The 25023-nt window shown below is 42.2% G+C and overlaps 1 protein-coding gene across 2 annotated transcripts in view; it reads right to left on the minus strand.

Annotated features, from left to right (window-relative positions):
* The window catches only part of LOC126457491 (nucleoprotein TPR), a 287885-nt gene that overhangs the window by 137714 nt on the left and 125148 nt on the right, over nucleotides 1-25023 (minus strand). For both annotated transcript variants that reach the window (XM_050093792.1, XM_050093791.1), the window contains exons 19-20: nucleotides 14312-14650; nucleotides 123-266 (exon numbers count right to left, since the gene is read on the minus strand). In XM_050093792.1, the coding sequence (XP_049949749.1) occupies nucleotides 123-266; nucleotides 14312-14650 (483 nt within the window). The remainder of the gene's footprint in view (nucleotides 1-122; nucleotides 267-14311; nucleotides 14651-25023) is intronic.

The following is a 25023-nucleotide window of genomic DNA, read 5'->3' on the forward strand; positions in this document are numbered from 1 at the left end:
CCTAAGTTTTGTTTCTTCTGTTTCATACATACTGACAACGAGTTTTTCAATATTTAATTCCTTAATCACTCTTAAGCAAAATAAGATAAAAATGTTGAACATTACCATAGAGAATATCTTACCTGCATTTCTTTATTGCGAAGGTCAGAGAGCATTGCCTCTCTTGCACCAAGATCTTCGGTGATCCTGGCAAGTTCTTCATTTCGTTTATTGGAAAGACTTTTTGTTTCTCCAAGTTCCCGAGTGAGTCGTGCAATTTCTTCCACCTGAAAATACACAAATTCTTGTTAACTGTCGCACAATCACACTACAATGGTGTGAATTCTGTCAAATATAAAAATGCTTCAAATTTATTGTGAACACCAACATGTAATAATGCTTTAATAAAATCCCTATTATCCCAATAAACAAACTTCCTGAAAATTGTAAAATTGACAAAAATTTTAGTTAGTTAACAGATCTGGTGCGCTACATAAATCTTCGTAAGGTGGTTTGATGGTGATACCAAATTCTCTGGTGAGGGCGCCCATATCACAATATTGGCACCTGATAACACAGTGGCTGGGAGAGTAAGCGAGTGGTGATACACTTGTGTACAGTTCAGACAGAGGTTGGCTTTGATTAATCTTCTTTGTCATGCAGTGATGTCTGTGAAAAGAATGTTTTAATAAATATTGTCCTGTGGTATTGGGGAAATTCTTCTTTGAAGGGATGTAGCTCCTAAATACTATAAATACTAGGTCTCCGGACGGATGGTATCCAAAAGAAGCACACACTATTTGTTATGAACAGTATACGAAGACACACGTATGTTCGCTTAGTAGAGCCAACAGGCACACAAAACCATTGAAAATAAATAAAATCTAACTTTTTTAAACTTGTTCCTTCATCATGGAGGAGAGAGGAGGGAGAGAGTATATACAAGTCATTCACAACCTAAGCTATGAGGCAACCAGGAGAAGGCAACCAAACATGGAGTAAAGGGTGTCAACACAAGTACTTGGTCAGCTTCAAAGCACAGAAGATAGATTGCGAAGAAGGTACACACAAGATGAAAAAGATGAATAATATTGGCATTCTGGCCGGACCAGCCAGAGAGAGTGGTCATGTGTGCCTGCCTGTGTTAATGTGCGAGAGTTTTCCTTTCTGAGGAAGGCTCTGGCCAAAAGCTCAAATGTGGAACAGCAATTTCATTATGCCTGTCTGTAAATCAACATATCTTTCTATTAAGTAGCTATCTACTCTTTTCGTAATACTGTCGAATAACACTAAGTAAGGAAAAAATATAACAAATTTAAAAATGAAAAGGAAGATGGGGGTAAAACACACACACACACACACACACACACACACACACACACACACACACACACACACAAGGATGGTGCAAAAATTCTTAACTTTTTGTTCTGCATGTCTGTATTCCAGTTGCTATAGGTTTATTTATTGGCTGTCTTTTTTTTATTTGTTGTTCATTGTTGCTATTTGGGTTAAAATTTTGTCATTTTGCCATCTGGTGATATGGTGTGGAGCTGTGGAAGCTACAAAACGAAGTGCCAAGTGGAAAAATCATAACATTTCCAACATTCTCCTGTTTGAATTTTGTTTTCCTGTTTTAAGGAGGATTGTTTTGACATCAATACTCTCCATGTTCAGAAGACTTTTGGTGTTTGAAGAAGATTGATTGAACGCATTAAGCCACAATGATCCGTGACAATTTACTCAAAAAGTGGCAAATGTAATGAACTGGGGCGACATCTGCATACAGTGGGGAAGGTTCAAAAATTGGGTGTATGGGTCTAAGCCAAAATCAGTGGTTGCCGTAAGTGCATCTCCGCATGCTGGTCATCAACTGGCTCGTGAACATGACCAACCATTCCTATCCTGAATCGTTACTAATGATGAGAAATGGTGTCTTTATGCTAACATAAGGAGAAGAAAAGAATGGTTGATTCCAAACAAAGCAGCAACTCCTCGCACAAAGACCTGCATGCATCCACAAAAGATAATATTAAGCATCAGTTGGAACAGCGATGGTGGGTGTTCTATGAACTGCTGCCTCGAGGTGTAACCATCACTGCCGACATTTATTGTCAACAACTGAAATGTCTTGCACATGTAATCTAAGAACAACAACCAGAAATACTGAATGAAGTGACACTCCACCACGATAATGCCCATCCAAATTCTGCTAGACTGGTTCATGGTGTGGGTTCCTGTAGTCATGTCCTAGTTCATGAACCACAGGCAACATATGAGTGGCCAAGTAAGTGGTCCCGACAGTCGGGATACCAGTTATTTTGGAATAAGGCTGCGCATCTCGGCCATATTCCGAGTCGTGGTCACCTTTGTGCTCATACGGCAAAGACTACAAAATCCACCGGTTAGTCCCTCAACCGTTAGGGGTAAAACCCAATGGGACTCGGGGCAAGTAAGGCTAGCAATCTGCTTCCCTGGTACTTTACATATGATGCTGGCAACAATTAGAGCAAAATGCCTCGGACCTTTGGAGGTGATGGAGTCCCACCTCTAACTGACAAACCAAGGACTTCTAAGATACGACTTGGAAAACAAATAGTAATGAGATGGGGAGCTATTAATATCAATGGGGGCTACTCTGGGAAGAAGGTAGAGCTGGCAGAGGCTGCAAGTAAGATGGGGCTGGACGTTTTAGCTGTTAGTGACATTCGGGTAAGGGGGTGAGAAAGAAGAGGAAGTGGGAGAATACAAGGTCTACCTGTCAGGAGTCAAAGCAGGAATAGCACAATGGGGTGTAGGGCTTTACATCAGGAAAGAAATGGAACCCAGCATAGTTGCAATAAGGTATGTAAACGAACGACTGATGTGGGTAGATTTGACAGTGTCTAGCAAGAAAATTACGATTGTGTCAGTATATTCGCATTGTGAAGGGACAGATCAAGATAAGATGGATTGTTTTTATGAGGCACTCAGTGATGTAGTTGTTAGAGTAAAGGACAAGGACAGTATTCTGCTCATGGATTGGAAATCGAACAGAAGGGCATGAAAAGGTTATGGGTAAATTCGGAGAGGATATGGAGGCCAACAGGAACGGGAAACAACTCTTGGATTTCTGTGCCAGTATGGACTTAGTAATCATAAACTCCTTTTTTAAACATAAGAACATTCACCGTTATACTTGGGAAGGCAGGGGAACCAGATCTGTCATTGACTATATAATAACAGATCAGGAATTCAGGAAGGCTGTGAGGGACACACGTGTATTCAGGGGATTCTTTGATGACACTGATCATTATTTAATCTGCAGTGAAATTGGGATTGTGAGGCCGAAAGTGCAGGAGGTCAGGTCCATATGTAGGAGGATAAGAGTGGAGAAACTTCAGGATAAGGAAATCAGGCACAAGTACATAACAGCGACCTCAGAAAGGTACCAGTTAGTTGAATGTAGTCAATTACAGTCATTGGAAAAGGAATGGACAAGGTACAGGGACACAGTACTAGAAGTGGCTAAGGAATGTCTTGGAACAGTAGTGCGTAAAAGTAGAATGAAGCTAACAGTTTGGTGGAATGACACAGTCAAGGCAGCCTGTATAAGGAAAAAGAAGGCGTATCAAAAATGGCTACATACTAGAACTCAGGTAGACAGAGAAAGTTATGTTGAAGAAAGAAACAAAGCCAAACAGATAATTGCAGCATCCAAGAAGAAATCTTGGGAAGACTTTGGAAACAGTTTGGAGGCTATGGGTCAAGCTGCTGGAAAACCATTCTGGAGTATAATTAGCAGTCTTCGAAAGGGAGGTAAGAAGGAAATGACAAGTATTTTGGACAGGTCAGGAAAACTGCTGGTGAATCCTGTGGATGCCTTGGGCAGATGGAGGGAATATTTTGAAGAGTTGCTCAATGTAGGTGAAAATACAATCAGTAATGTTTCAGATTTCAAGGTAGAATGGGATAGGAATGATGATGGAAATAGGATCACATTTGAGGAAGTGGAGAAAATGGTCAATAGATTGCAGTGCAATAAAGCAGCTGAGGTGGATGAAATTAAGTCGGAACTCATCAAATATAGTGGAATGTCAGGTCTTAAATGACTACACAGGATAATTGAAATGGCCTGGGAGTCGGGACAGGTTCCATCAGACTGGACAAAAGCAGTAATCACACCAATCTTTAAACATGGAAACAGAAAAGATTGTAACAACTACAGAAGTATCTTTTTAATCAGCGTTGTGGGTAAAATCATCTCAGGTATTGTTGAAAGGAAAGTGCGAGTATTAGTTGAGGACCAATTGGATGAAAATCAGTGTGGGTTTAGGCCTCTTAGAGGTTGTCAGGACCAGATCTTTAGCTTACGGCAAATAATGGAGAAGTGTTATGAGTGGAACAGGGAATTGTATATATGCATTATAGATCTAGAAAAGGCATATGACCGGGTTCCTAGGAGGAAGTTATTGTCTGTTCTATGAGATTATGGAATAGGAGGCAAACTTTTGCAAGCAATTAAAGGTCTTTACATGGATAGTCAGTCAGCAGTTAGAGTTGACGGTAAATTGAGTTCATGGTTCAGAGTAGTTTCAGGGGTAAGACAAGGCTGCAACCTATCTCCACTGTTGTTCATATTATTTATGGATCATATGTTGAAAACAATAGACTGGCTGGGTGAGATTAAGATATGTGAACACAAAATAAGCAGTCTTGCATATGCGGATGACTTAGTTGTGATGGCAGATTCGATTGAAAGTTTGCAAAGTAATATTTCAGAGCTAGATCAGAAATGTAAGGACTATGGTATGAAGATTAGCATCTCCAAAACGAAAGTAATGTCAGTGGGAAAGAAATATAAACGGATTGAGTGCCAAATGGGAGGAACAAAGTTAGAACAGATGGACGGTTTCAAGTACTTAGGATGCATATTCTCACAGGATGGCAACATAGTGAAAGAACTGGAAGCGAGGTGTAGCAAAGCTAATGCAGTGAGCGCTCAGCTACGATCTACTCTCTTCTGCAAGAAGGAAGTCAATACCAAGACTAAGTTATTTGTGCACCGTTCAATCTTTCGACCAACTTTGTTGTATGGGAGCGAAAGCTGGGTGGATTCAGGTTACCTAATCAACAAGGTTGAGGTTACAGATATGAAAGTAGCTAGGATGATTGCAGGTACTAGTAGATGGGAACAATGGCAGGAGGGTGTCCACAATGAGGAAATCAAAGAAAAACTGGGAATGAACTCTATAGATGTAGCAGTCAGGGCGAACAGGCTTAGATGGTGGGGTCATGTTACACGCATGGGAGAAGCAAGGTTACCCAAGAGACTCATGGGTTCAGCAGTAGAGGGTAGGAGGAGTCGGGGTAGACCAAGGAGGAGGTACCTGCATTCGGTTAAGAATGATTTTGAAGTAATAGGTTTAACATCAGAAGAGGCACCAATGTTAGCACTGAATAGGGGATCGTGGAGGAATTTTATAAGGGGGCTATGCTCCAGACTGAACGCTGAAAGGCATAATCAGTCTTAAATGATGATGATGATGATGATGATGATGATGACAAAAGACACTACACAGGAGCTGGGTTGGGACATCGTTCACGCTGCTCTTCTCTGTATATGTTCAATATCCCCTGTTATTCCTAGTTGGTGCAGGTCCCACACACTTTAGCAGTTTTCCAGAATGGGTCACACAAGTGATTTGTAAGCAATCTCTTTTGTAGACTGAATGCACTTCCACAGTATTCTACCAATAAACCAAAATCTACCCCTCCCTTGCCCACAACTGAGCCTATGTGATAATTCCATTTCATATCCCTACAAAATGTTACACCCAGGTATTTGTAAATGTTGACCTATAACTGTGACTCACTGAGATTATAGTCATAGGATACTTCCCCTCCCCCCCACCCCCCACCCCCATCCCAGTTTGTGAAGCATACGGTTTTACAGTTCTGAACATATAAAGCAAGTTGTCAATCTTCACACCACTTTAAAATCTTATCAAGATATTTATGCAGCTTCTTACACACAGTATTTCATTACAGATAACTGCATCATCTGCAAAAAGTCTGAAGTTATTATTAATATTGTCTGCAGCATCATTAATATACAACATGAATAGCAAAGGCCCCAACGCACTTCCCTGGGGCACACCCAAACTTACTTTTACATCTGACGATGACATTCCATCCAAGATAACATGCTGCATTCTCACTATCAAAAAGTCCTCAACCCAGTTACAAATTTCACTTGATACCCCACATAATCAAACTTTTCACAATAAATGTATGTGTGGAGTGAGTCAAATCCTTTTTCGAAATCAAGAAATACTGCATCTACTGACTGCCTTGATCCAAAGCTTTCAGTATGTCACGTGAGGAAAGTGCGAGCTGAGTTTCATGTGATCGATGTTTTCAAAATCCATGATGGTTAGCGAGGAGGAAGTGGTCATTCTATTCAAGATAATGACTTATCTTTGAGTTCAGAATATGTTCCAAGATTCTGCAACAAATCGATGTCAATGAACAGTGGTTTTGTTTTGTTTTGTTTTAGGGTGCAAAAAACAACTGGGGACCATACATCAGTCCCAATTGATGTAACAGAAGACAGCTAGCTAAAACACGCACGTGGAAAAAGGGCTAAAAAAGACACCATACAGAAATGAAGGTCCAAAACTAAAAATTAAATGGCCTTCTCCATACTGCTTTGATGGATTAAAAGTAAAACGCGATTGACAGCCCACACTTCATTTGCTGAAATGGCCAATAACTCACACTGCAAACCCAAGCGGGAACGTAAACTGTTAAAAAAAAAATGGGCATTCCATCAGGAAGTGGCGGACAGTTAAAACTTGGGTGCAATGTGTACAAAGAGGTGGGGTAGCGCCACTTACCGAATGATGATGGCTAAAAAGGCAGTGCCCAATACACAGCCTAGTTAAAATGACCTCCACCCGGCGCCGCTGGGAGAGGCTTAATAAGCCGGAGCTTATTCCCGTGAAGGGAGGACCATTGGCGATGCCAAAGGCATACCACCTCCCGACAGACAGCAACACAGAGATCATCGGAGGAAATATAGGAATTCGGGGGCTGTGGTACGAGGACTGGAGCCTTTGCAGCAGCGTCAGCAGCCTGGTTTCCTGGCAGACCGATATGACCAGGAACCCAAACAAACAGCACACTGGCTCCACCAAAAGTGAGCAAGGGCACTGAGCGAGTCTGAGCACAGGACATAATTGAAAAGGCTGTCTCACCGTATGTAATCCATCGCCTGATACAGGGCGAAGAGCTTGGCTGTAAATACTGAGCAGTGTACCGGAAGCAGATATCAAAAGACATGGGTGCCAATGATGAAGGCACACCCACGGCCAGTCTGAGAGCCATCAGTGTATACAAAGGTACTATTACAATGTTCCATGCGAAGGACATGAAACTGAAGGCAATAGACCCAGGCTGGAGTAGTGTCCTTAGGAAGCGAATGAAGGCCAACATTAACATGGGCTGCTTCACAAAGCCAAGGTGGTGAAAGGTTCACACTCACTCACCGGGAAAGTTGCAGGTAGTGTGAAGTTAGGCCACCAAAGCAAGTGCCGAAAGCAGATTCCAGGAGGTAACAAAAGAGGGACGTGCCCCATAATGGCGATGAAAGGAATCATCAAAGAAGGAGGCATAGGATGGGTGGCCGCGCATGGCAGACAAACGGCAAGCATACCTGCTGAGGAGAAAGTCATGGCGATAGGACAGTGGTAGTTCAGCAGCCTCAGCATACAGACTCTCAACCGGGCTGGTATGAAAGGAGCCTGTGGCCTAATGAGTGCCACAGTGTTGAATAGTGTTGAGACGGTGAAAGACGGATGGACGTGCAGATGCATAAACAAAGCACCTGTAGTTTAGTTTCGAATGGACAAGGGACCAGTACAAACGGAGCAGGGTGGTCCCATCGGCACCCCAGGAAGTACCATTGAGGACACATAGGATACTGAGGAACCACATACAGTGGGCTGCCAGGTAAGATACATTGGAGGACCAAAAGTGTCTCCTATCAAGCATGAGCCCCAGGAATTTCGTAGTTTCAATGAATGGAAGAGCAACAGGCCCAAGATGTAAAGATGGTGGGAGAAACCAACTGTGTCACCAGAAACTCAAACAAACTGTTTTGTCAGAGGAAAAGCGAAAGCCATTGTCAATGCTCCAGGAGTAAAGATGATAAAGACATCGCTGAAGACACCACTCAGTGAGACAGGTAAATGGAGAACTGTGATAGACGGCAAAATCGCCTAGAAAAAGGGAGCCAGAGATGCTCGGGGGGAGACAGGCCATTATAGGGTTAATGGCGATAGCATAGAGGACGACGCTCAGGACAGAAACCTGAGACACACCGTTTTCCTGGATAAAGGTGTTCGACAAGGCAAAACCCAAACACACCTTGAAAACTCGGTCTTCTAAAAATGCCTGAAGGAAACAGGGCAGGTGGCCACCGAAGCCCCATGTGTAAAGAGTGCAGAAGATCCCAGTTCTCCAGCAGGTGTCGCAGGCCTTCTCCAAATCAAAAAAATACAGCCACAGTCTGGGATTTCTGCAGAAAACCATTCATGACATGGGTGGACAAAGTAACAAGGTGATCAACTGCAGAAACCCGCGCTCAAAATCCACACTGTGCATTCATCAGTAAATTATGAGACTCGAGCCACCATACCAGCCAGACATGAATCATACGTTCCTCCTTGCAAACGCAGCTGGTAAGAGAGGTGGGGCGGTAGCTGGAAGGAAGGTTTTTGTCCTTACTGGGCTTAGATATTGGTATGACAGTGGCTTCATGCCAGCGTCCGGGAAATATGCCCTCTGCCCAGATGCAGTTGTACATGTTAAGCAGAAAGTGCTTGCCCGCAAGAGAAAGGTGCTGTAACATCTGAATGTGGATAGTGTCTGGCCCTGGGGTGGGGGATCGGTATGAACTGAGAGCATGATCTAGCCTCCTCATAATAAAGGCGGCATTGTAGCATTCACGATTCAGAAAAGAGAAAGGTCTCCTCCATTCGCTTCCGATGGAGGGAGCCATGGTGATGGTGGGAAGAGATCGAAACTTCCCCAAAATGGCAGCCCAAGGTGATGGAGATAGCAATAGGGTCAACAATGACATCTTAGTTACTGTCAGGCCGGAATTTAGGAAACGGATCTTGGTCCCAGAGAGCCATTTGAGGTTGGCCCATACGACAGAGGAAGGGCTGGAACTGTTAAAAGAACTAGTGAATGAAATCCAGCTAGCTCTTTTGCTATGCCAAAGAACATGACACTTTGCAAGCATCTGTTTATAATGAATGCAGTTTGCCATCATAGGATGGCAGTTAAAAACGTGGAGAGCAAGTCTCCGTGTGCGAATTGTGTCACGGCATGCCTCAGTCCACCAAGGGACTGGGACACAACGTGGTAAAGAGGAAGTGCGAGGAATGGAACATTCTGCAGAAGTAAGGATAACGTTTGTGAGATATTCCACCTGGTCGTCACAACTGGGCAAATCTTTTTCTTTGAAGGTCACCAGGGAGGAGTAAAGTTGCCAGTCAGCCTTAGTAAGCTGTCATTTGGGCGTGCATGACAATGGGGTAGGAGTCAACAAACAGAAAGCACACGGGAAATGGTCGCTTGAGTAGGTGACAAAACTAACGGACCACTCAAGATTATGGGCAAGCTGGGCAGTGCAGAAAGATAGGTCCAAATGGGAATAGTTGTGCAAGGAGTCAGTCACAAAGGAAAGTGGGTGCTCCAGAGTTAAGGCAGAATTGGTTAAGTTTGTTAAGAAGGTCAGCCAAGAGGGCATCTCTCTGAAAGGTCCTGGAAGAATGCCAAAGAGAATGATGTGCATTAAAATCACCAAGTAGCAAAAATGGGGGAGGTAGCTGCCCAATAAGCTGAAGGAAGTCTGCCCCTGTGACATCAAATGATGGAGGGACGTAAATGGTACAGATGGGAAAAGGCGAACTGCAACAGCTTTAAGATGGGTAGCCAGGGAGATGAGTTGACTACGAATGTCATCCCGTATGAGCAGCATGACGCCCCCATCAGATAGAACGCTGATCTCAGGGGGGGAGAGTAAAAACGAATCAGTAGAAATGTGAAAGCTCACAGCATTTGTGAGGGCGCAATTTTGTTTCCTGAAGGCAGAGTACAAGGGGATACTGCGATGCTAAAAGCAGCCGTAAATCCTCTTTGTGGGACCGAAGGCCACGAACGTTCCATTGGAGGACAGTCATGATTATGACAAGATGTAGGGGTGTCACCTCACGAGCTGCCAAGTGAGAGCCGAGAAGAGTCACTACTACGGGGCACAGAAGCAGGAGGATCCTGCTCCATGGGATCCACAGGAGCATCGGCTTGCTTGTAGGGTCGATCTGTGGAGTCCAGCATCGAAAACCAGCTGGTGGTGTGCACCAGTGACACAGAGGCTGGTCCGGCTAAGATATCACGTGACAACACCGTCGAAGGGGATCTTCGAGTCGGCGAAGGAGAAGACCATTTGCCTTTGGTGGACTTCTTCAAGCCTTTCCGGCTAGAGGAAGATTCTGGTGTTGTTTGGCTGGAGGGACAGAGGAAGTCTTCACGGGAGTACTCCTCCTGTCCTTTCTGGCCTACTGGTTGTGTAGCTGGTAGCTTCACCCCTCGAGGCGAGAGTTTGGTAGCTTGTTGCACAGCTGGACGGGGGATGGCAATGCTACCTTGACACAGGGCGATTTCACAACCTCAGAGCTGAATTGGAGGTCACATGTCTGCGTGGCCATTTCCTTCATGGAGCGAGGGGTAACAAGAACAGAACTATAGGTGCCAGATGAGAGAACACAGGGTTTGTGACTAGCCAATAATTTGTGAGTGACTGGGTAAGGCACTTTTTGCTTTACCCAGACCTCCTGGACACCCCACTCATCAAGATACAGGGGAAAATCTCGAGAGGCGGCAGCATGGCTGCCACTGGAGTTGAAACAGCGGGGAGGAGGTGGACAATCGCCCTTGTGCGCATCCCTATTGCAGGTTATAGATTTGGCTGGGTGCTGACAAGACATTGTAGTGTGGTTGAAATGATGATGCTGGTAGCAGTGCATCAGGTTCAGAATGTACGGCTGGAGTGTGATAATTTCATAGCCTGCTCTGATCTTGGACGGAAGCACCACTATATCAAAGGTGAGAAAAAGAGTGTGGGTGGGCACCAGTGAAGAATCTACCTTTTTCATTACACGATGGATGGCAATGACACCCTGATTAGACAGGTAAGATTGGATTTCAGCCTCGGTTAGACAGTCGAGCAGCCTGGTGTAAATTACACCACAGGAAGAATTCAAAGTTCTATGGGCCTCGACATGAACAGGGTAGCCATGGAGAAGCAAGGCCGCAAGCAGTTGTTGTGCTTGAGAATCAGAAGTAGTCTCCAAAAGCAAAGTGCCGTTCTGTAAAGGAGAGCAGGATTTCACAGGGCCGGCAATTGCATCAATACCTTTCTGGATAATAAACAAATTTACTGTGGTGAAGGACTGACCATCTTCAATATGAGAGACCCTGAGGAACTGTGGTGCAGCAGGAAGGGTCTTTGAATTATTAGCCTCATTACGTTTACATTTTGTAGACGTTGACTGGGAAGACAATTGACTCACTGCGAGAAAGTCCCCCATGATTGTATGTCCCCGATGGTGCGCTCCTTCCAACTGGAGGGCCCCCTTCACAAGGGGGCGCACCAGCCTTAGGCGATTGTTCACACCTCAAGTCACACCTCAAGTCACACCTCAAGTCACACCTCAAGTCACACCTCAAGTCACACCTCAAGTCACACCTCAAGTCACACCTGACAGAGGGACCAAGCGGCAATTTGGGAAGGTTGCAGCACAGGCAATCACCCCTCCCTGGGCTTGGCCTGTACCAGGGAGTACGTGCAAACCCTGCATGTTAACCTGGAGCTGGGAATTACGCATTACCCAGTCACCTCTTACGCATCAGACGTGTGGACTGGCCTTCAGGAGCGCACCGAGAGGAAGAAGAAAAAGAGGAACCTCAAATGCCGAAGTGGAGGAACAAAGAAGGGAAACAAAGAAAGGAAAAGGAAGGGAAAAACAAAGGTGAGACTGTTCTTATGTCAGTGACAGACAATGCAGAACATTCTCAATAACACCCCAGATATGTTCCCCAAGGGAGGGGAAAAAGAATAGCAAGAGGATGGACATGCAGCATGTAAGGGAAAAAATGCTGCAAAGGCTGGGGCCCCGTGGTAGCCAAGCACAAACCCGCCAAAGAGTTGCGAGTCCCCTGGGGGGTGGGGGGTAGTTTTGTGAATCACTTCTCCCACGCTTACTGTAGATGGCTGTGATCTGTGCTTTCTTCCAACTACTGGGTATGGTTTTTTTGTTCGAGGGCTCTATGGCAGAAGAGGGGCTAACTCAGCAGAACCATCACATAAATATTGGATCATCTCTGTAGCAGTAAAAAAGTAACAAGAGGACTGGAGGAAAAAGATAGATATGTAATGAAAAGAAGAATTACTGGGTGATGGAAAAGAAGGAAAAATGTGAAACAATGGCAAGTTTTGGGAAAGCAAAAGTGTTAAGTGGAAAACCAATGAAACCCTATGCACTGGCTTAGTTTAAATGGCTTCACAATGTCCAAAATTGAAAAAAAGGAGACTTAACATAAATGAAGAAAACAGACTAAAAGAAGTATAGAGAAGCCCAGCTTTTACATTTTTCAAGTGACTTCAAAAAAAGGTGTAAAATGCGGGAAAATGAAACATTTGGGAAATAATGTTTAAGCTATAAAAGTTACTCGTATGTATATGATACTCACTTGCATTTTCACACTTTATCTATGATGATGATGATTGGTTTATGGGGTGCTCAACTGCACTGTCATCAGCGCCCATACAAAGTCCCAATTTTTACACAGTCAATTTTTTTTTCTTTTTGCCACCCAATCTAGCCACTATCAAAAAAGATGATGAAGAAATGGTGAGGACAATACAAACACCCAGCCCCGGGCAGAGAAGATCCCCAACCCAGACGGGAATCGAACCCAGGTACCCGTGATCCTCCAGACGCAGCAACACTAGCCACTAGACCACAAGCTGTGGATGCACTTTATGTATGATATATGTACATAATAGGCATCAAAATATTTATCAGAGACTTGTTTATTATCTAGTAAAGGTTTATTACTTAATGAAAACTGCTGATGTAACCAGAACTGATAACTGCCTGGGAAGCAGGAATGTTTGAGTCAATTTTATACGTCATAATCGATGTTCTTGGAAAGCCTGCAGCTCTCATTCATTATTTAAATAATGAAACACTGCAACAGTTACTTTTTTTCCATATTTAGCATGATGAGTTAAAAGATTTTTTTCTTATTCATCAAATGCAAATATGCACATAAGTATTTTGTGTGGTGTTTGCATAAGTGTTGTCCTGTGTCTCTTACACTGTAATCATCTTTTCGAGGTTATCAGATAATGTGCCTCCTCAGTTAGGTAGAAAACCACACACACACACACACACACACACACACACACACACACACACACACACACACACACACACACACACAACTATCACTCAAATTGTTTGTTTGCGTAACATAAAAAATGTTACTTCCGTAAATGGTGCCCTTGACAACGAGAATAAATTCTCAAAACACTTTTTACTCAGCATGAAAAATTACATAATTAGTGCTGTATTTAAACCAAACACATCGGGGCAATGTAAAATGAGTGGTGGTCTCAACTATCACTACAAGTGCCCAAATGCCGAAATATGCTGAATATGGTTCGACGAAGGTGTTACGATAACCATAACAAACTGTATATGCACAGTATAGACAGTTTTCAAATGGTTGTGATTTGTAATGATATCTTTATTTGAAGGAACCTATTTACTCCCATCAGACACAACGCTGAGTAAAGCTTGGCAGCAGCATGAATTATTGTAACTTCTACACACTTGCCAGCTCAGATCCACTGAGTACAGTGCACTGGTGTCAAGAAATTTGACCACGTAATGTCTGTAAACACTACTTGATGGCCAACATCATGCCAGCATCGTTTTCTGTCACTATTTTCTCCATGAACATTTTTAGTACTGTGTAAATTACGGGGAAATTACAAATATGCTGACACAAAATCTGGTTTGAATTAACATTATGGACAAAGGAAATTTGAAGGGAACGATAAAAAATATTGTAAACTGTGGGAAATTGTTAATTCCAGGAACATAAAAGTGGGGTTATACTGTATTTTCATTATTACTATTTTTGTCTAAAGAAGGTGAATTAAAAATGGACATAGAGACAGGCTGTCTTTGTTGCACAGAATTAAAATACATACCTGTTGCTTGTTCTGGGTTTCAAGCTGAGAAACTTCTTGCTTGAGCTGCTCACGCTCTGTCTTTAATCGCTTCCATTCCTCTGGTGCCACTTTGTTTGCTCTTTCAATTAAAGCACTTACACGTTGACGCAGGCGTCCTGTTTCTGCACGTAAAGTTGTGTTTTCTGCTTCAAGTGCAGATGCCTGGTTAGTTAAATGAGATCTTTCTTTACGGAGTGGCCCAAGTTCTGACTCTAAAGCTTCAGCTTTAGTCTTCAGTATTTTAATTTCCTTTGAGAGCTCATCTCTTTCTGCTCTCAGGGCCACATTACTGTCTGTTATGGCATTTAAAGTTTCAAGCTGAAAATAAAATTACTAACATGAATAACATAAGATAAATCGCATAAAAATAATATAGCTCAATCACTTGTATAAAACTCGAGTACCTGTCTGAACTCACTGTAAAGATGACAATGAGTTGCAGACAGGCACAATGAATGGCTCTTACATATCTAGCTTTCTTCAGGGGGGAGGGGAGGAACACACACATGTACACAAGCATGCACACCAAACACACATAAATGCCGTATCTGACAGCTCGAACAGGAATGTGGTCCAAGTTGCCAGAGATGGCAGTCTCTCTGTGTGTGTGTGTGTGTGTGTGTGTGTGTGTGTGTGTGTGTGTGTGTGTGACAGAAAGAGAGAGAGAGAGAGAGAGAGAGAGAGAGAGAGAGAGAGAGAGAGAGAGGCAGGCTTGCTTGTGTCAATGTATGTGTCTTTTCCTTCCTGAGGAAGGCTTTGGCCAAAAGCTACATGTATAATAGTCTTTTCACTGCACCTGCCTGCAACTCATTGTGTCATCTTTACAGTGAGTAGCAACCTATCCTTTTCATAATACTCCTGTTACTTCAACTTGGAGTTTCCATTCTTTGATGCTGTCTGAACATATTGTCAGAAATCAACTTCTGTATGACTTTTCTTTCACGGCGTATTGAATTCTACACAACAACTGACAACTAGAGACCATGTATATTACACACGAACTTGGTGACGTAACATTTGCGAGAAAAAATTTCCCAGTGGCACAAAATGCATACAGGAAACAGTTTTCTCTCAAATACAATACTGACACAACCACACATGACCAACTACTGTATTTTTGTTCCACTTTTAGGCTCATAAAGTTGTTTTAGAGACTTTACCCATTGCACTTCCCCCAACTGGGAATAAGAATCCCATAAATAAATCTCTTAAAATGAGTAGTTATAAGCATAGTCCATTTGTTACATTACTGACAAACTTTTGATCAGTAAATGACTTAATCTCAAAACAGCTCTTCGTAAGTCCACATACAACTAGCAACGATTTTTTTAATACTTGCAATTAAAAAAGCCTGTTGTATGCATCTCTAGTAACTACACAATTAAAAGATGTCCAAAATACATTCCAATGGTTTTCTGAAAAGCACGTACAGAGATTTGGGAAGGAAGGTTTAGCACCTGCATGGGCATGACAATGTCACTAAAATAAACTGTCAGCACACAATACTGTACAGACCAATGGTGTTCAACAACTAACTGGGGAGCAGAACACCACTAAAGGAAACAAAAATTCATTATGCAAGTCAATCTATGGGAAAGTGGAAAATCTGAAACTGCTTAGAAATGTGCACGAGAATAAACACAATGCACAGCAGATGCAGGCAGCTGACAACTGTGAATACAGGAATGGAACATCATACAAGGCAAAAGACAAAGTCCACGGTAGTTGATCTCAGAATTAAAAATGTCCCACCTGGTTTACTGCCATCCACAGGTTAACACTTCGTCAGTGGGTCAACCCATACCATGTGTTGCTCGCCTCCCCCTCATGGCAGTTGTCTGCACTATCCTGCTACGATAACCACACCACCTTCTTAGACTCTATTGCAATTTCCGCCAATGCGGTTACTGATTGGAAACACTATTAGAGCTTATTCAAGGTGGTAATTTTACTCCCTCAAAATATTTCTGCAAGAGTTCCAGGTTTCGGAGGTAGAACATCCAAATTTGTTTAAACCAATTTTTGTTGTATCATGAGAAGTTTTGCGCTGGTTTTTACTAACAGGCGCACGTGAATTGTACTGAGATGCCATACTATCATTTACTAGTAAAACTTTTTAGTTGAATTGAGGCTGAAAACGAGATAAACACAAAACAGAAGAGTTGAGGGTTTATTGCTGAAGGATCAATATACATTCTTCAGACATTGGTGCAGGATCGTTTGGGGGGGAATCCCTCACCCTTCCGCTGCAAATCCCAGGAATCATTTAGGGGCTTTCCCCCCTGCTCTCTTGCCCCACTCCCAAAGAGTTCTTGGGAAAGATGGGGAGAGGGGGAGGGGGGGGGGCAAACTTTCTCCATAGCCCCGCCCGAAAGTTTTGCGAGGGATTCCTCCTAGACACCCCCCCCAACATGTCATCTTTTAAGCATATGTTTTTAGGATACGTTACTGTTTAGATTGTAAGTTTTTACAACTACATCTGCGAGGAGTGTTTGAAAAGTCCGTGCAAAAATAAAAACTACTTACTTGTTTGGAGTAAACCTTTTTTATTTTTCGATAGACATAGTCTGCTTTTAGACTTATACACTTTGTCTAACGCTGTTCTAATTTTTTCATCTCTTGCAAATAATAGCAATTGTCGAAGTCCAAAATCACTATTAGTTGCTGCAATCACCTCTTCGTTTGAATAAAATCTTTGTCCCGCCAGCCATTTCTTCAAATTGGGGAACAAATAATAATCCAAGGGAGCCAAAGGGGGGGGGGGGGGGGGATGTGAAACGAGTTGGAATCCTATTTCCAATAATTCTGCGAGCACTATTGCTGAGGCGTGTGCTGGTGCATTGTCGTAACGGAATAGGACTTTTTTGCCATCCAATCGCCAGTGTTTTTCTTGCAGGTCTGTTTTCAAAGAGTCCAATAACGATCAATAATATTCACCTGTAATAGTTTTACCCTTTTCCAGATAGATGATGAGGATTATCCCTTGCGAATCCCAAAAGACAGTCACCATAACCTTTCTGGCCGAAGGAATGCTCCTTGCCTTTTTTGGTACAAATTCTCCCTTGGTAACCCATTGTTTAGATTGTTGTTTGGTCTCAGGAGTATAGTAATGTATCCATGTTTCATCCACAGTGACGAAATGATGCTTAAAGTCCAGCAGATTCTTCCTGAACAGCTGCGAACCATCCTTACAACACTTCACACGATTCCAGTTTTGGTCAAGAGTGAGCAATCGCGGAACCCATCTTGAGGATAGCTTTCTCATGTCCAAATGTTTATGCAAAATATTATGTACCCATTCATTCGAGATTCCCACAGCACTAGCAATCTCACACACCGTAACTCTTCTGTCATTCATCACCATATCGTGGATTTTATCAATGATTTCTGGAGTCTTAACTTCCACAGGGCATCCAGAACGGTCAGCATCACTTGTGCCCATATGGCCACTCCGGAAATTTTAAAACCACTTATAAACTGTTCTACTTGAAGGTTCAGAGTCACCGTAATGTTTATCAAGCTTCTCTTTAGACTCTTGAGGTGTTTTGCCTTTCATAAATTAATGTTTAGTAACCACACAAAATTCTTTTTCGTCCATTTTTAGACAATCACTCGACTTCCTTGATTCGCACATGCCGGTGGTACTATCTCACGGACTTTGCACGGACTTTACAAATGCACCTCGTACACAAATATTCTGTTATTCACAATTAAGTGACCTGCAGAGGTCCACAGACCCACCTTAAAGCTATTTCACTTCCATAACACTCTTTGACAGCATGTATGAAAAACAAAATTTTAAATTTCCTGTGTGAGATCCTATTTTTCTTATTTTATTACAATGATGATTTCTCCCTACACAGGTAGGCACAAACAGAATATTTTCACATTCAGAAGAGAAAATTGGTGACTGAAATTTCATGATAAGATCCTTCTTCAATGAAGAACTCCTTTGTTTCAATACCTGCCACCACAATTCGCTCATCATACCCCTGGCTCTTTCCTCCTATTTCATGATAACACAAAATGAGCTGCCCTTCTTTGAACTTATCTGACACCCTCTGTCAGTTCTATCTGAGGCAGATATCAGATCACACAGCAATACTCCAGAAAAGAACAGAGAAGCATAGTACATACAGTCTCTTATCTGCTGCATTTTCTAAATGTTCTGCCAATATATTTTAGTCTTTGGAATACTTCCCCTGCAAAATTATCTATGGTACTGTTCAAATTTAAGATATTCATAATTGTAATCCCTAGGTATTTAGTTGGATTCACAGCCTTCAGATTTGTGTAATTTATTTTTCATATTCATAGGGGTGACTTTATACTTTTCATTATTTAGACTCAATTGCCGCTTTCTGCACCATATAGATTAGGGTCTAAATCATTTTGCAATTGGTTATGATCATCTGATAACTTGCCAAACGTTAAAAAACAGCATCATCTACAAACAATCTAAGAGGGATGCCCAGACGTCTCCTAAACCTTTTATACTGATCAGTAGAGATCAGATTATATGCATCATAAAAACCTTAAAATATGCATAAAAAATGCTTAAAATGCATGAAAAGTGTTGTAATATACGCAAGATCAAATAATAAAAAAAAACATGGTAGTTACTGCGTGCATTCTACCTCAAACTCGAACCTGTGCATATAAATAACGAGGAAGACCGTCGGCCTCACAAAAAAATCGGTAAATTTAGAATGTTGGTATCATTTTCTTAATACTTTCTGGTAGAGGTAACGAAAGGGGCCTTTCTGGAATTATTTTCTAAAATGTGTAAAATGGGGACACAGACAGTTCCTTCTTTGCTATTGTTGTCGGCAACAAACGAATGCAATGTGACTGAGTTGCAGTGACACAATCAATACGTACAGGACCTACTTTGAGATACATTGCACACACAGGGGCACACTCAAAAACTCCGTAATGTTTTATTTAAAAAAACAACATTCAATCATGAATGTTTTGAATGGCATTAACCTTTAATTAATACTATTGGACCAAAGCATCATTTACAATTCATTTTACATTTTTCTATTATTGTAAACATAAAAGATCAAGTACTGTTCCAAATGTTCAGTAGTAAGATTGTGTCTTCAATCATTCAAAATCATTTTTATAAGCAGGAAAGGACCATTCTACATCAACTGAGGTAACTGGGCAGTATTTTAATTTTGGTGCTGTGGTGGCACTTACTGTTTCTGGTGAAAGTTCACCAATGCCATTAATAAAACTATCAATTTGGCACTATGATTCAAAACCTGGGTAATTGTTTAAAACATTTTCAAACTTGTCTTTACGTTTTCTTGTGACTACCTCCGACAATGAGAAGCTCACTATAATAATTTTATTCATTAACTAAATAGATTCATACAATGCCAAACCTTGAGTTTCAAGCTTTTTAATACTTGCAGGTACATGGGAAAAATGGGTGGTAATCACAACAATGCCTTTTTAATACCAGAATCATTAAAATCTTCCTTGCACAGGCAAACCATCAAAGCATCTGCACTATCGAACTCATTTACTACCCCTATAATGGCCTCTAACTGTTCATTGTAAAACAACACAGCTTCAACTCACATACGCCAATGAGTTACCACTGGTTTGGGAGGTAAAGGCACATTTAGTAGTTTTTCTTAGTCGGTCTTGATGCAAGCAGGTGCCTTTAGAAACACTTTCTTTGTGGATGAAGTCAGTTTATATACATTCACATACATGGAACGTACTTCTTTAGCAAGGCAATGTACCCCATGAGCAAAACATGTCACATGAATCAAATTGGGATAAAATACTCTGAGGGCTTTTCCTGCTTTGATCATAGAGGGAGCAGCATCTGAATTGAACACAAACACGCTTTCATCTGCAGAAGATTCTGGAAATATTTTTCTAGCTCTTTACAGGCTGCTGAATAGGAAGACGAGGCTCTTCTTTCAAAGCACCAAGAATTAAATTTGCAAAGTAATGGCCAGAAATGTCTGTAGTTTCATCAACTGAAATCTAGATAATGGTGTCCCTGAGTTCACTGTGTATTTCTTCCAGAACATTTACCTAAATAGTCGGTATTTAATTTATATGCAATATTGATTCATCTTGTATATTTTGATTTAACCAATATTTGTGCAGGAAATAGGGTTGGATAGGGTTTGTAAGTTTGTGAAGAGGAATATTGTTTGCAATGAATGCTTCACATAGATCCATGTTAAACTGACTTTTTTTGTTATCTTTGGACAAATCCCTGCTACTGCAACTTGTTGTTGTCAGAAGTTGTCTGTGGTCCTTTCTTCTGCATCCTGCGATATGGAGAGTTGTCTTGACATGCTCGTCTATTTGAAACTTTTTTTACACGAAACGTTTTTCTCGCAAACCTGACAATATAAAACAATTCCGTTATATGTAAATGTTCCAGAATGGTCAGCTTTCCACGAAATAATGTTTCTTTTTACGGGCAGTATGGCACACAACACGTTACACACTAGACATTGTAAACATGTACAACTGTGTACAAGTAAATAGAAACCTAAACTGAAACAATGGATGTGGGACTAAAAGTTTGCGTAGTTTAATTTAATTGTTGTCTACGCGTACGGTAGGACAGTGGAAGGGATTAACTGGAGGCAAGGGCATAGGAGCATAGATTCTGTCTGCCTGTTTCTGTTCCTCTTCTGTAATGATTTCGCTAGGCAGTGACCTCTCGGTTAGCGATTGCACACAGTTCTAGGTCGCGGTCAATCTGTGAGACAACAAAACTAGATAAAGATAGGACTGCCTGTCTAAATTTTTAAAATATTGTAAACATAGTGCAAAAACATGCATTGTCACTAGTTTTTAGTTAAAATATGTCCGCAGCTCGTGATCTTGCGGTAGCGTTCTCGCTTCCCACGCACGGCGTTTCGGGTTTGATTCCCGGCGGGTTCAGGGATTTTCTCTGCCTCGAGATGACTCGGTGTTGTGTGTCTATCATCATCATTTCATCATCATTGACTCCCAAGTTGCCGAAGTAATGTCAGCTCAAAGGGACTTGCAATCCGGCAGCCGAACTCCCCTGCATACGGCCTCCCGGCCAACAATGCCATACAATCATTTCATTTCATTTCAGTTAAAATAGGCAATAACCAGTGAAAAGGAGCCAAATATGCAAATGCATATAATCCAGTCACTACTGATCAGGAACAGCAGAGGGCCAGGGCCTATAAAACTTCCTTGAGGAATACCAGATATTACTTCTGAGAGCTTGAAGGTGGAAGAGAGGGTAACATACAAGACAGAGATTACTGCTAACACATTGTGCTCGAGTTAATAAGAATGAAAAGCTAAGTGTACTGTATGTAATAGACGTGGGAGGAGGATGGCGAGAAACAGACAGTTCAGAAAATTAAAGGTGTAGAAAACTAAAACGGAATCAATATGTCTGCTTGTGTCTGTATGTGTGGAGGGATATGTGTGTGTGCGCGCGTGAGTGTATACCTGTCCTTTTTTCCCCCCTAAGGTAAGTCTTTCCGCTCCCGGGATTGGAATGACTCCTTACCCTCTCCCTTAAAACCCACTTCCTTTCGTCTTTCCCTCTCCTTCCCTCTTTCCTGATGACGCAACAGTTTGTTGCGAAAGCTTGAATTTTGTGTGTATGTTTGTGTGTCTATCGACCTGCCAGCGCTTTCGTTCGGTAAGTCACCTCATCTTTGTTTTTATATATAATTTTTCCCACGTGGAATGTTTCCCTATATATATATATATATATATATATATATATATATATATATATATATATATATATATATATATATATATAGTTATAATAGAGGGAAACAAGCAGTCTGCTTGTGTCTGTATATGTGTGGATGGATATGTGTGTGTGTGCGAGTGTATACCCGTCCTTTTTTCCCCCTAAGGTAAGTCTTTCCGCTCCCGGGATTGGAATGACTCCTTACCCTCTCCCTTAAAACCCAAATCCTTTCATCTTTCCCTCTCCTTCCCTCTTTCCTGACGAGGCAACCGTTGGTTGCGAAAGCTAGAATTTTGTGTGTATGTTTGTGTTTGTTTGTGTGTCTGTCGACCTGCCAGCACTTTCATTTGGTAAGTCACATCATCTTTGTTTTTATATATATATATATATATATATATATATATATATATATAGGGAAACATTCCCCGTGGGAAAAATATATCTAAAAACAAAGATGATGTGACTTACCAAACGAAAGCGCTACCACGTCGATAGACACACAAACAAACACAAACATACACACAAAATTCAAGCTTTCGCAACAAACTGTTGCCTCATCAGGAAAGAGGGAAGGAGAGCGAAAGACGAAAGGATGTGGGTTTTAAGGGAGTGGGTAAGGAGTCATTCCAATCCCGGGAGCGGAAAGACTTACCTTACGGGGAAAAAAGGATGAGTATACACTCGCACACACACACATATCCATCCACATACATACAGACACAAGCAGTCATATTTAAATACCAAGAAAATTTTCAATGCAGCCAGAGATGGGAACTTTAAGTGTGAGGCCTTTGGGGGGTAATGCCAAATGTCAGACAAGCCTGAGAAAATAAAATATGCGAGCGTAATCTGGCTAGTGTGAAGGCATGTTTGCGGAGGGAATGTAAATAAAACTTAATGGGGTCGTCGTGGGGGTGTTGTGAGGGTGACATGGTATTAGAAGGTGGAAAGTGTAACATGAGGTTGAAATGAAAATGAAAATTACTGGAGAAAGTAACTGGAGATCTGTTGTGAAAAAAGGCGAAAAAGTGTTGGTTAAAGCTGGGCTATGTTGATCCTGTGGTGAACTTGGGTTGGTAGACAACGATGTGCATAAAGGTTAGGTGGTTGTGTTGCCGCCAAAACACGTTAAAGGATGGAGAGATTCGGGAAAATTTCGAAAAAACGGCGTGTAAATGTATTAAAAAGAGTGGTTTTGTGGTGGCAGATTATGAAAATGAGGCTAACAATTGTCTGGCGAAGAAATAATGACGTTAAAACCTGTGGGAAGCGGCTAAAAATTATCACTGATGTGGGAAAAACGAAAATGGAAATAAAGCAAAAATTATCAGAACTAGACGAAATGATTGTTTAATAGGTGAAAGGAACTGTTTGTGGACTAGAAAGGGTGGCTTTTATAGCAGCAGTAGTGTTTAAAGCGGAAAAAAATTTTTTTGGTTATGGTTTGGAAGTGGGTGACGTATTGGTCTTTAAATATGTCTGCTTGTGTCTGTATATGTGTGTGTGTGTGTGTGTGTGTGTGTGTGTGTGTGTGTGTGTGTGCGCGCGCGAGTGTATACCCATCCTTTTTTCCCCCCAAGGTAAGTCTTTCCGCTCCCGGGATTGGAATGACTCCTTACCCTCTCCCTTAAAACCCACTTCCTTTCGTCTCTCCCTTAAAACCCACTTCCTTTCGTCTTTCCCTCTCCTTCCCTCTTTCCTGATTAGGCAACAGTTCGTTGCGAAAGCTTGAATTTTGTGTGTATGTTTGTGTTTGTTTGTGTGTCTATCGACGTGCCAGCGCTTTCGTTTGGTAAGTCACATCGTCTTTGTTTTTAGATATATAGTTATAATCGAGGGAAACATTCCACGTAGGAAAAACATATCTAAAAACACTCGTACTCTCTGCTGGAAGTATCACTTTGCCACGAAGAAAAATGATCCTAATCCTACCGCTAATGATCCAACTCCCCAAGACACTACCCAAATTGAACCCTGCCTGGAACAGTTCCGTCCTCCGTCACAGCGGGACCCACCTCCTCTTCCTCAAAATCACCCTCTCCAAACCTTCCAGGAATTTCTGACTTCCAGCCTTGCCTCTCAATCCTTCTTAAAAAACCTTAATCCTACTCCCAACATCACCACTGCTGAAGCCCAGGCTATCCGTGATCTGAAGGCTGACCGATCCATCGTCATTCTTCCGGCGGACAAGGGTTCCACGACCGTGGTACTTGATCGTCGGGAGTATGTGGCTGAGGGACTGCATCAGCTTTCAGACAATACCACATACAAAGTTTGCCAAGGTAATCCTATTCCTGATGTCCAGGCGGAGCTTCAAGGAATCGTCAGAACCTTAGGCCCCCTACAAAACCTTTCACCTGACTCCATCAACCTCCTGACCCCACTGACACCCCGCACCCCTACCTTCTACCTTCTTCCTAAAATTCACAAACCCAATCATCCCGGCCGCCCCATTATAGCTGGTTACCAAGCCCCCACAGAACGTATCTCTGCCTACGTAGATCAACACCTTCAACCCATTACGTGCAGTCTCCCATCCTTCATCAAAGACACCAACCACTTTCTCGAACGCCTGGAATCCTTACCCAATCCGTTACCCCCAGAAACCATCCTTGTAACCATTGATGCCACTTCCTTATACACAAATATCCCGCACGTCCAGGGCCTCGCTGCAATGGAGCACTTCCTTTCACGCCAATCACCTGCCACCCTACCTAAAACCTCTTTTCTCATTACCTTAGCCAGCTTCATCCTGACCCACAACTTCACTTTTCAAGGCCAGACATACCAACAATTAAAGGGAACAGCCATGGGTACCAGGATGGCCCCTTCGTACGCCAACCTATTCATGGGTCGCTTAGAGGAAGCCTTCTTGGTTACCCAGGCCTGCCAACCCAAAGTTTGGTACAGATTTATTGATGACATCTTCATGATCTGGACTCACAGTGAAGAAGAACTC

Source organism: Schistocerca serialis, chromosome 2, assembly GCF_023864345.2.
Source record: "Schistocerca serialis cubense isolate TAMUIC-IGC-003099 chromosome 2, iqSchSeri2.2, whole genome shotgun sequence".
Classification (NCBI taxonomy): Eukaryota; Metazoa; Arthropoda; class Insecta; order Orthoptera; family Acrididae; genus Schistocerca; species Schistocerca serialis.